Source organism: Saccopteryx bilineata, chromosome 6, assembly GCF_036850765.1.
Source record: "Saccopteryx bilineata isolate mSacBil1 chromosome 6, mSacBil1_pri_phased_curated, whole genome shotgun sequence".
Lineage (NCBI taxonomy): Eukaryota > Metazoa > Chordata > Mammalia > Chiroptera > Emballonuridae > Saccopteryx > Saccopteryx bilineata.
In genome coordinates this window covers 29414151-29427271 of record NC_089495.1, presented here as the reverse complement: position 1 = coordinate 29427271, position 13121 = coordinate 29414151, and the positions used below count along the sequence as shown (strand labels likewise).

General features: G+C 44.5%; 1 protein-coding gene across 1 annotated transcript; it reads right to left on the bottom strand.

Moving 5' to 3' along the window:
* Positions 1 to 1431: 1431 nt before the first annotated feature.
* PLPBP (pyridoxal phosphate binding protein) lies at positions 1432 to 12343 on the bottom strand. The gene is made up of 8 exons (XM_066236454.1): positions 12186 to 12343; positions 8704 to 8811; positions 8592 to 8627; positions 8028 to 8103; positions 5695 to 5829; positions 4576 to 4718; positions 4043 to 4141; positions 1432 to 2817 (listed from the first exon to the last, which is right to left on the bottom strand). The coding sequence occupies exons 1-8, from the start codon at positions 12282 to 12284 to the stop codon at positions 2686 to 2688; spliced, it is 828 nt and encodes a 275-aa protein (XP_066092551.1). The 5' UTR covers positions 12285 to 12343; the 3' UTR covers positions 1432 to 2685.
* Positions 12344 to 13121: the final 778 nt, after the last annotated feature.

The following is a 13121-nucleotide window of genomic DNA, read 5'->3' as shown; positions in this document are numbered from 1 at the left end:
GGAAACATCTCTTTTACGGTAATAAGTGATTCTTAAATTAAGCCTGTGAATTTAGAATATGGCTAGAATATGGCGCTTACCAATTGTTAAGCTGGAGACAACAGAAGATGCCAGTATGGTGCAGTGTCTAAGCTCTGGACCAGGAATCAAGAGTCGAGTTTATTTCTTGCCCTGTTCCCAACCTGCTCTGCCTTCAGACAAGTGCCCGATCCACAGCGGGATACCAGCAAATAGCCTACGTTCCCCCACCAACTGTTGTGAGGGAAAACTGAGAGAATACACGTGAGAATGCTTTACGTGCCAGGAATGTTTTAAAAAGAGGGCGTACAACCCTGGCCAGATAGCTCAGCTGGGTAGAGCATCATCCTGAAGCTCAGAGGTTGCCGGTTTGATCCCCGGTCAGGGCACATACAGGAACAGATTGATGTTGCTGTCTGTCTCTCTCCCCCTTCCTCTCTCACTAAAATCAATCAATAAAAAAATAAAAACTGGGGAGTACAGTTTGAAAATTAGGAGGTTGCTTTGTTAAGAGATACCATTATCAGAATCCATGAGGCGCTTTCTGAGGACAAGGACTTGATGGATTACTGGGAACCTTGGATCCTGCAAACCTGAGGCTGGCACCACGCAGACAAGGGCCCAGGCTGTGACAGCATTCCTGAGCAAGACACTGCTGGGCTGCATGGCTGGGTCTGACCCAGCATGCTAGTGTCACTCCGGAAACTTGCTGAAGATGCTGTCACTGCTTTGATGAAAACCTAGGTGTTTTCAGGCCTGCTGCCCGTCATGTACAAAAAAAGACAAAGTCACAACTTCGCTCAATTTTCTCTCTGCCAAAGGTCCTGTGTGCTCTGGGTACACTGGACAGACATACTTTGGTTTTCTCTCCTTATCTGGGTTTGATTCAGCCTCCCATGGCTCGCCTCCTTTGTTGTTCTTGAACTCTGGGCACAAGCCAGACAGCTCCTTACTTCACAGCTGCCACCAGGACCCTCAGCTGAGTTAGCAGTTTACCTGAAAGAATCAGGGGCTCTCCAAGGATCCGCTATATCACCTGTGTCCTCTCTGGCCTCCCCGTCTGCCGTCAAGAAGGTTTGGAGGAAGAGAGTCCCTTCCAAGGTCATTGCTGACAGTGGAGCCCAGTGCTTGCCTGCAGGTTAGCCAATGTCGCCATCTAGAGGCAATTTAAAAGATTCTTGCAGCGAGAGGTAGGTAACCTCTATTTTTGTAATTCCTGAAATGCCAACATTTCCTTTTCTTGCCCTCGGAAGTCCAGAATCCCTCCTTTCACCCACGGCTTGGCTTTGGCTGCACGTGTGGCCCGAGGAAACCCCCTCCAAAGCTGGCTGGCCCGAGGCCAGTGGTGGGCACAGCTGCCCCTGCCGGTTCCAGTGCCCCTCCTGTTACACTCACTCACTACACCAGACCATAAAAAATAAATCTTTTAATTGCTGGTAATTGGCACAGATGGCATAATTAAACACATTTTTATTTAATAGACTGAAATATCACACTCTACCTCTGACTGTAACAGTACAGGGATCATAATGATCGAAGTTTTACAAAATTACATTCAGCAGCAGCAGCATCCTGTTCTGAAAGTTATTTCATAAAATTAAAGATTGGGGCTTGAATAGGTAAGAAAAAACCACCTAGGGAATAAACGACTCAGACCAACTCATCTGTCATGACATCTGAGCATTGTGATTTCTGGTTTTTAAACCAGAGCTGCAATTCTGGCTTATAAATATTGTAGGGGGGGGGGGCAGGCTTATCAATGTGCCTTGAAAGTGCTCCTCAGGAATAGCAAGCTCAGGGCCAGGCCTTGTGGACACTGTAAACCTGAACTGGCTTTGAAGGACCTCTCATTCCTGGGGAGCTATGAGATCCACTGGTCTCTGATGAGAAATCACCATGAAGAGAATTATATGAACGAGAAATCCTATCATTAACTTCTCATCACTGGAAGGCCCAGGGGGAAAAGCTCAAAGTCCTATCTCTTCAGGAGGATGTCAGGAAGGCCAAAGTCCCATTTATGTTACCCCTATAATTTTCAGGGTCAACATCATAGGGTGGCCAATGACAAATTCTCACCAACAAAACAACCATTTGGATTTGAAGCATTAGCTTGAGCCATTTCCTGACGTTATCTGTACGGCTATTCCAGAGTAGAGACCAGTATTTACTGGGTTGGGTAGAAATCGGGGGTGGAGGAGACATAATCACCTTGCTCCAGAGCAGTGAATATAATTACTCAGCAGGGGCTTGCATGAAGTTGGTAATCCCATGGAATTTTCTGTTAAAGTGGATGGCAAATGGGAATTCCTCAGACTTTGGTCATTATAGGCATCAGTGACCGAATTTTAACCTGGGAAAGGCATTCACGGGTTGGTTGGTGTTCCTGGGCAGGATCCAGTACTGGATTCAATTTCTGGCTATTGATTTGGTATCTGTTCCGCAGAAATGTCAGGATTCTCACATCCAACCCAAAGCCACTGCCTGAAGCGAGCTTCCTATGTCAGACACAGAACACGGATGGTTTCCATCGGTACACATGGTCCAGTGTGCGCTCCTCGGGTCACAGGGAGAGCAGGGCTGTGCTGTACCCTGGGGACGTCAACACGAAAGTCCTGTCTTCCTGGACAGGGCCCACTGGCTGTGAGCCCCTGCTGGTGGCTCCTCGGCTCAGTGTGCCTGTGTCACGTCCACAGGGGCCTTCAGGTCCACTACCGGCTTGTCCAGGGCGGGTTTCTTTGAGTAATCTCGCTCTCCAAAAATGGTGCTTCCTATGCGGACATTTGTAGATCCGACTTCAATCTGTGGGAAAGGAGACAAGTACTGAGGGCTGGGCTAAAACAATGAACGGCAGCTGTGCCGCCCCCAGCTGTCGCCTGTCGCAGGGCCTCTGTGAGGAGGGGCAGTGCGGCCCCGGAGGAGGATGGGCAGCGGCCCTCTCTGGGGCAACACGACCTCTGAGGGGTGTTTAAGCAGTCAGTCTGGATTTCCTTGGCTTTCACAGGGATGTGTGCGGGGCACAGCCCACATGCCTTCCTAATGTTCCGTGGTCGGGCAGGTCAACGACCTCCTTATCACAGTCTCAGCACAGGGTCTAATTCCATTTACTTGTAAATACAAAGTATTTTTGCACCGTTTTAATATACACAACACTCCAGCAATGCAACTGCTGTTTAGACAGAGGAAAGTTTATACTTTGATTTCTGGAATTTTATCAAATTATTTATTTACTGTTCCAAAAATCATGTATTCGAGTTGCCAATATAGTGCATCTATATCAGTGTGTGTGTGAGTGTATGTGTGTGTGTGTGTGTGTGTGTATTTTTTTTCTGACAGGGACAGAGAGAGAAAGAAAGAGGGACAGATAGGGACAGACAGACAGGAAGGGAAAGAGATGAGAAGCATCAATTCTTCCGTGCGGCACCTTACTTATTCATAGATTGCTTTCTCATATGTGCCTTGACCAGGGGCTATGGCAGAGCAAGTGATCCCTTGCTCAAGCCAGTGACCTTAGGCTCAAGTTAGTGAACCTTGCTCAAACCAGATGAGCCTGCGCTCAAGCTGGCGACCTCGGAGTTTTGAACCTGGGTCCTCCATGTCCCAGTCTGATACTCTATCCACTGTGCCACCGCCTGGTCAGGCTATATCAGTATATTTTAATAGCTGTTACATTCATGGTGAATCTATACATAAAATTAAGCATCAGACTTCATCAGGACTCACTGTCCTATATCTATAGCCAAGCATTTACATAGTGAAATTCCTTTTTAAAAATTATACTTTAATTTCTTATTTCTCTTTGGTTTCCACTTAGGAAATTATACTGAGTTTAAAAAATTGTGTGTCAGGATATAATTTCTATACATTTTGTTTTAAATACAAACCAATAGAAGAGTTGGGGAATAGAATAGTGGAGAATGCTGCTGTTGGAGGCCCCACTGCCGCAATGAGGCGTTTCAGAGGTTTCCCAGCACAAACCGATCTTGCTGCGGCCCTGCGGTCAAACGGCACTCGCGAGGACACTTACTGCGTGCTGGAAGTCCACGGACATGCCCATGCTCAGCTCAACCTGGCCAGGAGGGATGTTCAGCTTTCCACACAGCTCCTCCCGGAGGGACAGTAACAGCTGACAAAGACAAGTGTGACGCCTGTTTTATTTCTGCCTCTCTAAGGCTGCCTGGACATGGCTGAATCTGAACATCTCTGACACGGTGATTTATTTCTCATGGTGTCAAGGGCAGTTGAAATCGCCAGTAATTACTGAATGGTTTTACTTTTTAAACAATTTCTCCTATTTTTAAGAAAACGGTCAGTCACTGGAGAAGAAGAAAAAGACCATTTTCTCTCAACTATCTCAGCCAGGTTCAGACTGAGTTGAGAAAGGTCTGTGTGGTTTCAGCAACCTTTCTCTTTTCCTAATGAAAAGAACTCAGAAAAGGGTCACAGTACCGACAGCGGCATCTAGGATGTTCTGGAAGCTTGCTACGGTAGCCGCCCTGCAACAGCACTTTGCTAAGATGCTCTCTAGCACAGGAGCAACCCTCTCCCTGGCCCAAGTACCTGGAAGTCTGGATTCGGTCCTTTACTAAGATCATGCCCAAAGCTTCCTATGGTCATCAGCCCCACGAATTCCAGGCCGGGGCACTTGGCATTTATGTGTTCCACCGTGGCTACTGTCTCTGAAGGGAGGAGGCCATGCTTACCTTCACAAAAATAAAAATAAACAGAAAACCCTTATACCAAATGGTTTTAAGTAGCCAGAGGAAGGGTCCATTTTCATACCTTCTTTGTAATAGAGGAGGTGACCCTTAGACAGGAGCTCAGTAGCTTTTCCAAGGTCGCACAAATAGAAACTGAAACTAGGATTTGAACCCCAGACAGCCTGACTCCACGGCCTATTTGGAAAACAGATGCCTATACTGAACTTCATGCTAAGATTCGGTGGATACTGGTGCTCTGATGGTTGGAAGCAAATGACTGATCTGTAAACACTTATTCTTAACAAATTGCTAACAAGTAAATGTGCAGGGTTCTGTGCCAGCAGCTTTAACTGCATTAGCACTCAATCCTCACAACAGCCTCCGGAGCAGGTACTGTTACGAGAGCATGCCTGACAAGGAACTGAAGTAGGTACAAAGGGTTTAGGTCATTTATCTGAGGTTACAAAACTGGAAGGCAGAGGAGCTCAAACCCGAGGTCTATCTGATTGCTAAACCCATGCTCTGTTCACTATGTTACACTGTTACTCAAACCTTGTAAAGCTAGTCAGGGCCTGGTGCTCACTTGATTTTCCTTCCATTTTTTCCCAATGTAACATTAAATCTATTATTTTTTGGAACCCAAGAAGGATAATTTCTCATGTAATGTTGCAATCTCTTACAGGAGTGATGGTGACCTGAAAATTTTCAAGAGATCAAAGTCACATTCCCCTTCTTGATTCTCCCTGTCTGCCTCTTCAAAAATTAAAAAATAACAAATCATGACGTATTAAAGAATACTATGTGGGCTGGCGTGCACGGATGTCATTGTGCCATCTAGATCCTAAATAACAAAGCTTACTTAAAGGCCTGTGATTTATTCCTATAACCTTAGGTACCAGATAACTTAGGCCCTCCATTCTTTCTGGGCTTCAACCATCCTAAGGGAATAAAAATCTACAATACAGATCTGGTCACTTACTCTCTTCTCCACTGGTGTTAATCTGGACCATAACCTTTAACCTTTCAGGAGAACCTTTTTTCTGCCAGGAACTGTTCACTCTGTCTGCCAGCTTCACAGAATCCAGTGTTTCCAGCATGAAGAGATTAGGGACAGCTGTAACGAGAAAGCAATTCTTCACGTATCCTGCTACAGCAAGCATCACACAACACCTATTTTGGTAGATGGAAAAATAATTTCTCAGGAAAAGAAAATAACAGTTAAGTCTAGGTTCTGTTAAGAAGACCTATGTGAAAGTTTTATTACATGTAAGTTCAAATGTTAGACCATCCCTGTCTAATCAGCAAAAACAAGTAAGGAGAGAAAAATGCTGACACATCATAGTCATGCGGCGTAAGGATCCACATGCTCCAAGAAGCGGGCTTGGTCTGATTCAATCTCAGTTCCAACTGAGAGAAAATGGTCAAGAGGACAATAAAGCCAAAGTGTTTCTGTGGCATGACACTATCATGTTCTTACACTTTCTGGGATGGGAGTACTAGAGACAATACCATCAAGACAGTGAAAAGATAACCCACAGAATGGGACAAAATATTTGTGAATCATTTATCTAATAAGGATCTGTATCCAGAATATATAATATAAAGAACTTTTATTACTCAATAAAAAGACCAAAACCCAGTTTAAAAATAAGGAAATGAGAAGATATACAAATGGCCAACAGGCACATGAAAGATGCTCTACTTCATTAGTTACTAGGAAAATGCAAATAAAAACCACCATAAGATAGCATTTCACATATTTTTATGACTCTATTTTATCTCCTGTGCTGAGTTATTACTATAACTCATTATTGGGTTATTTTATTGGTTGCTTTACAGTTTAACTTACCATAGTCTACCTTTAAGTGGTGTTACGCCACTTCAAATAAAGTTTAAGAACCTTGTAACAGTGTACTTTTGCTTCTGTCTTACTTTCATTTTTTCATTTTTAAAGACATTATTTATTGATTTTACAGAGAGAGGAGGTGGGAAATGAGAAGTATCAATTCATATTTGCTTCATTTTATTTATCCACTGATTGCGTGGTGTATGTGCCTTGACTGGGCAAGCCCGGGGTTTTGAACAGACAACCTTAGCATTCCAAGTCAACGCCTTACCCACTGTGCCACCACAGGCACTTTCCTTCACCCTTTGTGCTATTATTATCCTATCTGTTGCTTTTACATGTTATAAACCCTGCAACACATCATTATTTTTGCTTATATACCATATTATAATAAAATAATAGAGAAAAATAAACAAAATCAATCTTTGAAAAGACTGATAGAATTGATAGACCATTAACCAGATAGACTAGGAAAAAAGAGAAGACAGAAATTACTACTGTAAAGAAGAAAGAGTTGACATCACTACAGACTCTAGATGTTAAAAGGATAAAAAAGGGCATTACAAACAACCTTACGCTCATAAATTCATTAATTTAGATGAAATGGACGAATTCCTTGAAAGACACAGTAGCAAAACTCATCTAAGAAGAAACAGATTATGTGAAAACCCTTGTATCTATTAGTGAAGTTGAAACTATAGTTGAGAACCTTCTCACAAAGTAAACTCCAGTCTTTTTTTTTTTTTTTTTTTTTTTTACAGAGACAGAGAGCAAGTCAGAGAGAGGGATAGATAGGGACAGACAGGAACGGAGAGAGATGAGAAGCATCAACCATCAGTTTTTTGTTGTGACATTGATTGCTTAGTTCATTGATTGCTTTCTCATATGTGCCGTGACCATGGGCCTTCAGCAGACCAAGTAACCCCTTGCTCAAGCCACCAACCTTGGCTTCCAAGCTGGTGAGCTTTGCTCAAACCAGATAAGCCCGCGTTCAAGCTGGCGACCTCAGGGTCTCGAACCTGGGTCCTCTGCATCCCAGTCTGACGCTCTATCCACTGCGCCACCACCTGGTCAAGCAGTAAACTCCAGTCTTCACTGGCAAATTCTACCAAACAGTTTAAGAGATAATACTAATTCCACACAAACTCTTCCAAAAGACTTAAGGAGGGAATACTTCCTAATTCATTCTATGAGGCCAGCATTATTCTGATATGAAACCCAAATAAAGACATTTCAAAAAACAAAAACAAAGAGACCAATGACCCTTGTAAACACAGATGCAAAAATTTCAAGCAATATCTAACTAACCAAATGCAAGATGATTGTAAAAGGATAATAGTTCATGATCAAGTAGTTTATCACCAGAATGCAGTGTTGATTTAACATTTGAGAATCCAGAAATGTAACTCAACAAACTAAAAAAGAAAAACCATATATATTATACATATTTAGAATTTTTATCTTACCCATCAATTTGTTGACATTTTGTTTCTGTAGATGGCCAATGAAGTGCCATTTAATCTCAGGACATGAAGACAGAATCTGAAGAGAAAAAGGTAACTATGTTTGACATAGATTTTATGGAGGCCTGGCTGGCTCAAAAGACTTTGCACACTCCCTTTTGACCTCTCATGCCTATGCAACAAAGCACTACCACCATCTTCAGCAAAGATCCTAAGGATACTTTGAAAAACATCTAAGGCTTCTGTTTCTCTTTCACGTTCCCATCTATTCTCCTCATCTTTCAGATATCGCCCATTATTAAGGAACTGATTAAAGCTTTTAAATCTCAAAAGGATTAAGGGTTACACCAAGCTCTTAAAAACACCATTTGCAAAAAATTGCAAAGGAGAAAATTATAGTCTTAATAAAGAAAGAAAACTTAACTGAGAAATATTGGGAGCTCGAGATGAATATAGACATTTCTACCATCAGCCCAACCTCTCGCTCCAAACCACCAACATGGATCTAATTTTCAACGGAAATGTCAAGATTTAGATACAAACTAAAGAATTCAGATATCTACTTACTTTAGGATTTGATGATTTTTCTAGCAGTTCCTGAACCTACAGGGTGAAAAAGACAAGTGAGAAGCTTGGCAAACAAGACTCTTCCGAAGGCAGTTTGGAAAAGGGCTCTTACATAATTCTCTCCGAAAGTGCGCTGGCCGTGACTGTAGGCCTCAATCACCATGTCTACAGGTTTGGTTTTGCTGACTGCTACCAGCCGGGGCTGGATGGCTGGGAGATCCTGCCGAGAGGAAAAGAGCCAGATGAGTGAATGCTGGGGAATATTATCCTGACATGTCCTGTGTGATATTTGTATACCCTGTACAATAGATCAGCACAGATCTTAACTTGATATTTGGTAAGCTCCATTATTCCAGTACTGCAGGGAGATCAGTGCCAAATAATGCTGACCAAACGTCTTTCAAATGCATTGCATCTAAATCTAATATATATTAGCTAATTTAATATCTAGCAAAAGACATTTCTCAGGAGAGCTGGGCAGGTAAGTAAAATAGTCCATTTCCTTAAAATGCAGTCTTTGACCAACTGCGTCAGATCACCTGGGTCCTACTCCAGACCTACTGAAGCTGAGTCTCTGTGGCTGGACTCTGAGGATCTCCTTTTTTTTTTTTTTTTTTTTTTTTTGTATTTTTATGAAGTTGGAAACGGGGAGGCAGTCAGACAGACTCCCGCATGCGCCCGACCGGGATCCACCCGGCACGCCCACCAGGGGGCGATGCTCTGCCCGTCTGGGGCGTTGCTCTGTTGCAACCAGAGGCATTCTAGCGCCTGAGGCAGAGGCCATGGAGCCATCCTCAGCGCCTGGGGCCAACCTTGCTCCAATGAAGCCTTGGCTGTGGGAGGGGAAGAGAGAGACAGAGAGGAAGGAGAGGGGGAAGGGTGGAGAAGCAGATGGGCGCTTCTCCTGTGTGCCCTGGCTGGGAATCAAACCCAGGACTCCTGCACGCCAGGCCTATGCTCTACCACTGAGCCAACCTGCCAGGGCCTGAGGATCTCCTTTTTAACAAACTCCAGATGATTCTCTTGCACACCAAAGTTGGAGGTTTAAGAATCACTTCATTAAGGGAAGGCATCACTCTCTGACTAAAAGGAAGGCCACTTCTGCTTTCTGAAACCCCCAGGTAAAGTTCTGGAAACTCATTTTGGTCCTGGTATAATTATTAATATTGACCCCATTCACTTCCAAAAGTGGCCTGCTTAGAATAACTGTGTTATCTATTGTTCAATCTAATCAAGAACCAGCGGCAGACCTGAGGCAGACACACACACACACACACACACACACTCTGGATTTAGGATTAGACCTATCCAACCCTCATGGTCATCACATAAAGAGCAAGGCTTCCCCAAATTCTGCAACAAGATCTACAGAGGCAATAAGAGATTCATCTCTCATGCAGTTCAGTTTTCAGGTACCCCGTCACTCTTTTACAACTTTTACAGAATCACAGTGTTTTCAAAGGCCCTAAAAAGTCAGGTCAGCTACAGAGTTTCCTCTTCCTTCTGAGGGCTGTATTAACAGCCTTTTAAAACATCATGTCATAACTCCTAGGATTAGGCTAATGCATCGATGGTTTCCAGACAGAAATGTGAAATAGGCAGCAAATGGGCCTGAGAGTTATGCTGGGAGACCCTCCAAGTGTCATGTTTATTAGGGAAATCCCTAGTTTATCTTGGAGAATTACTGAGTATCATAGTACATTATCTCTAGGAGTGAGTTTAGAGCAATCAGAGTTCATTCTTTTGCCTCTGCAAAAAAAGTGACTTGTTCAAGGTAATATCAAACTAGCAGCCAAGGAAAGATTATACTGATATAGGTCTTTTGTCTCTAGGCCAGCATTTTTTTTTTTTTTGCATTTTTTATTTTTCACTTATGGTTTACTTTTGATACTATTTTGTATTGGTTTAAAGCAAGGGTCCCCAAACTATGGCCCGTGGGCCGCATGCGGCCCCCTGAGGCCATTTATCCGGCCCCCCGCCGCACTTCCGGAAGGGGCACCTCTTTCATTGGTGGTCAGTGAGAGGAGCATAGTTCCCATTGAAATACTGGTCAGTTTGTTGATTTAAATTTACTTGTTCTTTATTTTAAATATTGTATTTGTTCCCGTTTTGTTTTTTTATTTTAAAATAAGATATGTGCAGTGTGCATAGGGATTTGTTCATAGTCTTTTTTTATAGTCTGGCCCTCCAACGGTCTGAGGGACAGTGAACTGGCCCCCTGTGTGAAAAGTTTGGGGACCCCTGGTTTAAAGCATACAGCATAGCAGTTAGAATCATATACTTTACAAAGTGTTCTCCCTGATATTTCCAGTACCAACCTGGCACCACACATATGTAATTATTGAAATATTAGTGACTATATTCCCTACACCAGGAGTACCCAAACTTTTTACACAGGGGGCCAGTTCACTGTCCCTCAGACCGTTGGAGGGCCAGACTATAAAAAAAACTATGAACAAATCCCTATGCACACTGCACATATCTTATTTTAAAGTAAAAAAAACAAAACGGGAACAAATACAATATTTACAATAAAGAAAAGTAAATTTAAATCAACTGACCAGTATTTCAATGGGAACTATGGGCCTGCTTTTGGCTAATGAGATGGTCAATGTGCTCCTCTCACTGACCACCAATGAAAGAGGTGCTCCTTCCGGAAGTGCGGAGGGGGCCGGATAAATGGCCTCAGGGGGCCGCATGTGGCCCGCGGGCGTTTGGGGACCCCTGCCCTACACTGTATTTTACATCTTTGCGACTGTTTTGTAACTACCAATTTGCACTTCTTAATCCTTTCACCCCTTTCACCCAGTCCCCCAGCCCTCCTCTCTGGCAACCACTCTGTGTCTGAGTTCAGACCAGCATTCTGAGTTTTGACATCATAAGCACCAATGAGAAACCTCTGACCTCTTTGTTGAGGTGTGTCTCACGGCCACACCATCCAGCTTAAATTTGCACCGAGGAGGGCAGATATTGACTGACTCTTGGTCTAATGAAATTCCAGGAAACAAAATATATATAAGGGGGAAAAATGTATTCTCTTAAGGGGATTAGATGTCAGCTCCCTAATGCCGCAAACGCGCAAGTGCAGCTCGGTGCCGAAGTCCAGCCAATCGACCGAACGTCTATGTCGCCTACAGGTGGAACTGACATTTACTGAGAATCTACTAGCTGTCAGACGCTGCCACACACGTGATCTCAGGCGGCTCTGGCCCCCTCTGGGTGCTCTTGCAGGAGACATGCTGCAGTTGCTGGGCTCAGGCCTGACCCTTATGCGGTCTGCGAAGGCGGTCGACTCCTACACGAAGCGGGATGGGTAAGAGCGACGCCTGGAGACTGGTCCTTTTCCCGGGTTAGCGGATACCTTCTGTTCCGACTAAGCCAACCTCCACGAAAGCTGACAGCCTCATCTCGAGGTCACTGAGGAAGCCCTTCGCTAGTTTTTTGGGGCTCTGCAACCCGTGCCAAAGCCAAGGCGGCGGACAGGTCCCGCCCCTCCGGGAGAGCCCTCTGCGTCACCGTGACGACCCATTCCTACGCAGGTGTCCCCTTCCTCAGAGCGGCCGCCCACCGTCCGCACGCGGTCCCCTTCCTCACCCGTGGCCGCCGCGCCACCGCCTGCTGCACGCGCTCGTTCACTGCCCGCAGTGCAAACGCTACTCCTAGCTCCGCCGACATGCTGCCAGCTCTCCACATCCCCAAGTGACCAATGTCGAGACCCAAACCCCACCACCCCAGGGCTAAGGCCACCTTCCGGTCCCGCCCAATTTACGTCTCTGTGTGGACCAATCAGCGCTCACCATTGAATTGTCTCACCCAATCGACACGGGGAAGCGCGGGGCCGCCCTCTCGTCGGCGGCCATCTTGAGGAGGTCGCAATGGATGGAAAGGGTTGCGTTGTGGATGTGTGTGGGTAGGTGGGTGGGTGGGTGGCTGGAGGGGTCTTCCTGGCGTCGTTCAAGTGCAATCCAGAGAGCCTTCAAGGATGTGTTGCCAGGTCCGCTACTGCTCCTGCCACCAGAAGGACTTCCTGAGTCAAAAACCAACAAACAAAACCAAAAAACCCCAGCCTGCTCCTTGGGTCCTATTCCTTTTCAAGATGCCTCTCAAACTTTCCAGCTGCTGTCGTTCAAAGAGCTGTGAACCAAGATTTCTGGGCGCAGAGACTAGGATGAGAATCTGCGAGCACGGGGACATCGCTTTTACAATCTCAGATATCCTCTTGAGGAACCGCCATGAGAAACAGAAGACAAGGCGTGATTCAATATGTGGTTAGTTTCATCTTGTCATCCTTTAGACCAGTGCTGTCCCATAGGAATAGGTGATCCACATATGTAATGAAAAAATGTCCAATAGGCACCTAAAAAGTAAAAAACGCAATGATACATTTTATTTAACCCAGTATATCCAAAATAAGATTGCAACCTGTAACCAGCAGAGTAACTTAAAATGAGATATTTTCATTCCTTTTTATCATACTTCATTTCCAAAAACTCAGTGTCGTATCGACCTACAGCATGTCTCACTTCAGAC

Bases quoted from the DNA above. Each gene is read 5' to 3' on its own strand.
- PLPBP (XM_066236454.1), bottom strand. From the start codon at position 12,284: ATGTGGAGAGCTGGCAGCATGTCGGCGGAGCTAGGAGTAGCGTTTGCA. The intron at 8,812-12,185 runs GTGAGGAAGGGG...TCCTCTCGGCAG, and splicing joins CGGTGGCGCGGCGGCCACGG to GATCTCCCAGCCATCCAGCC. The intron at 2,818-4,042 runs GTAAGTGTCCTC...CCTTTCCCACAG, and splicing joins CCGTGGACTTCCAGCACGCA to ATTGAAGTCGGATCTACAAA.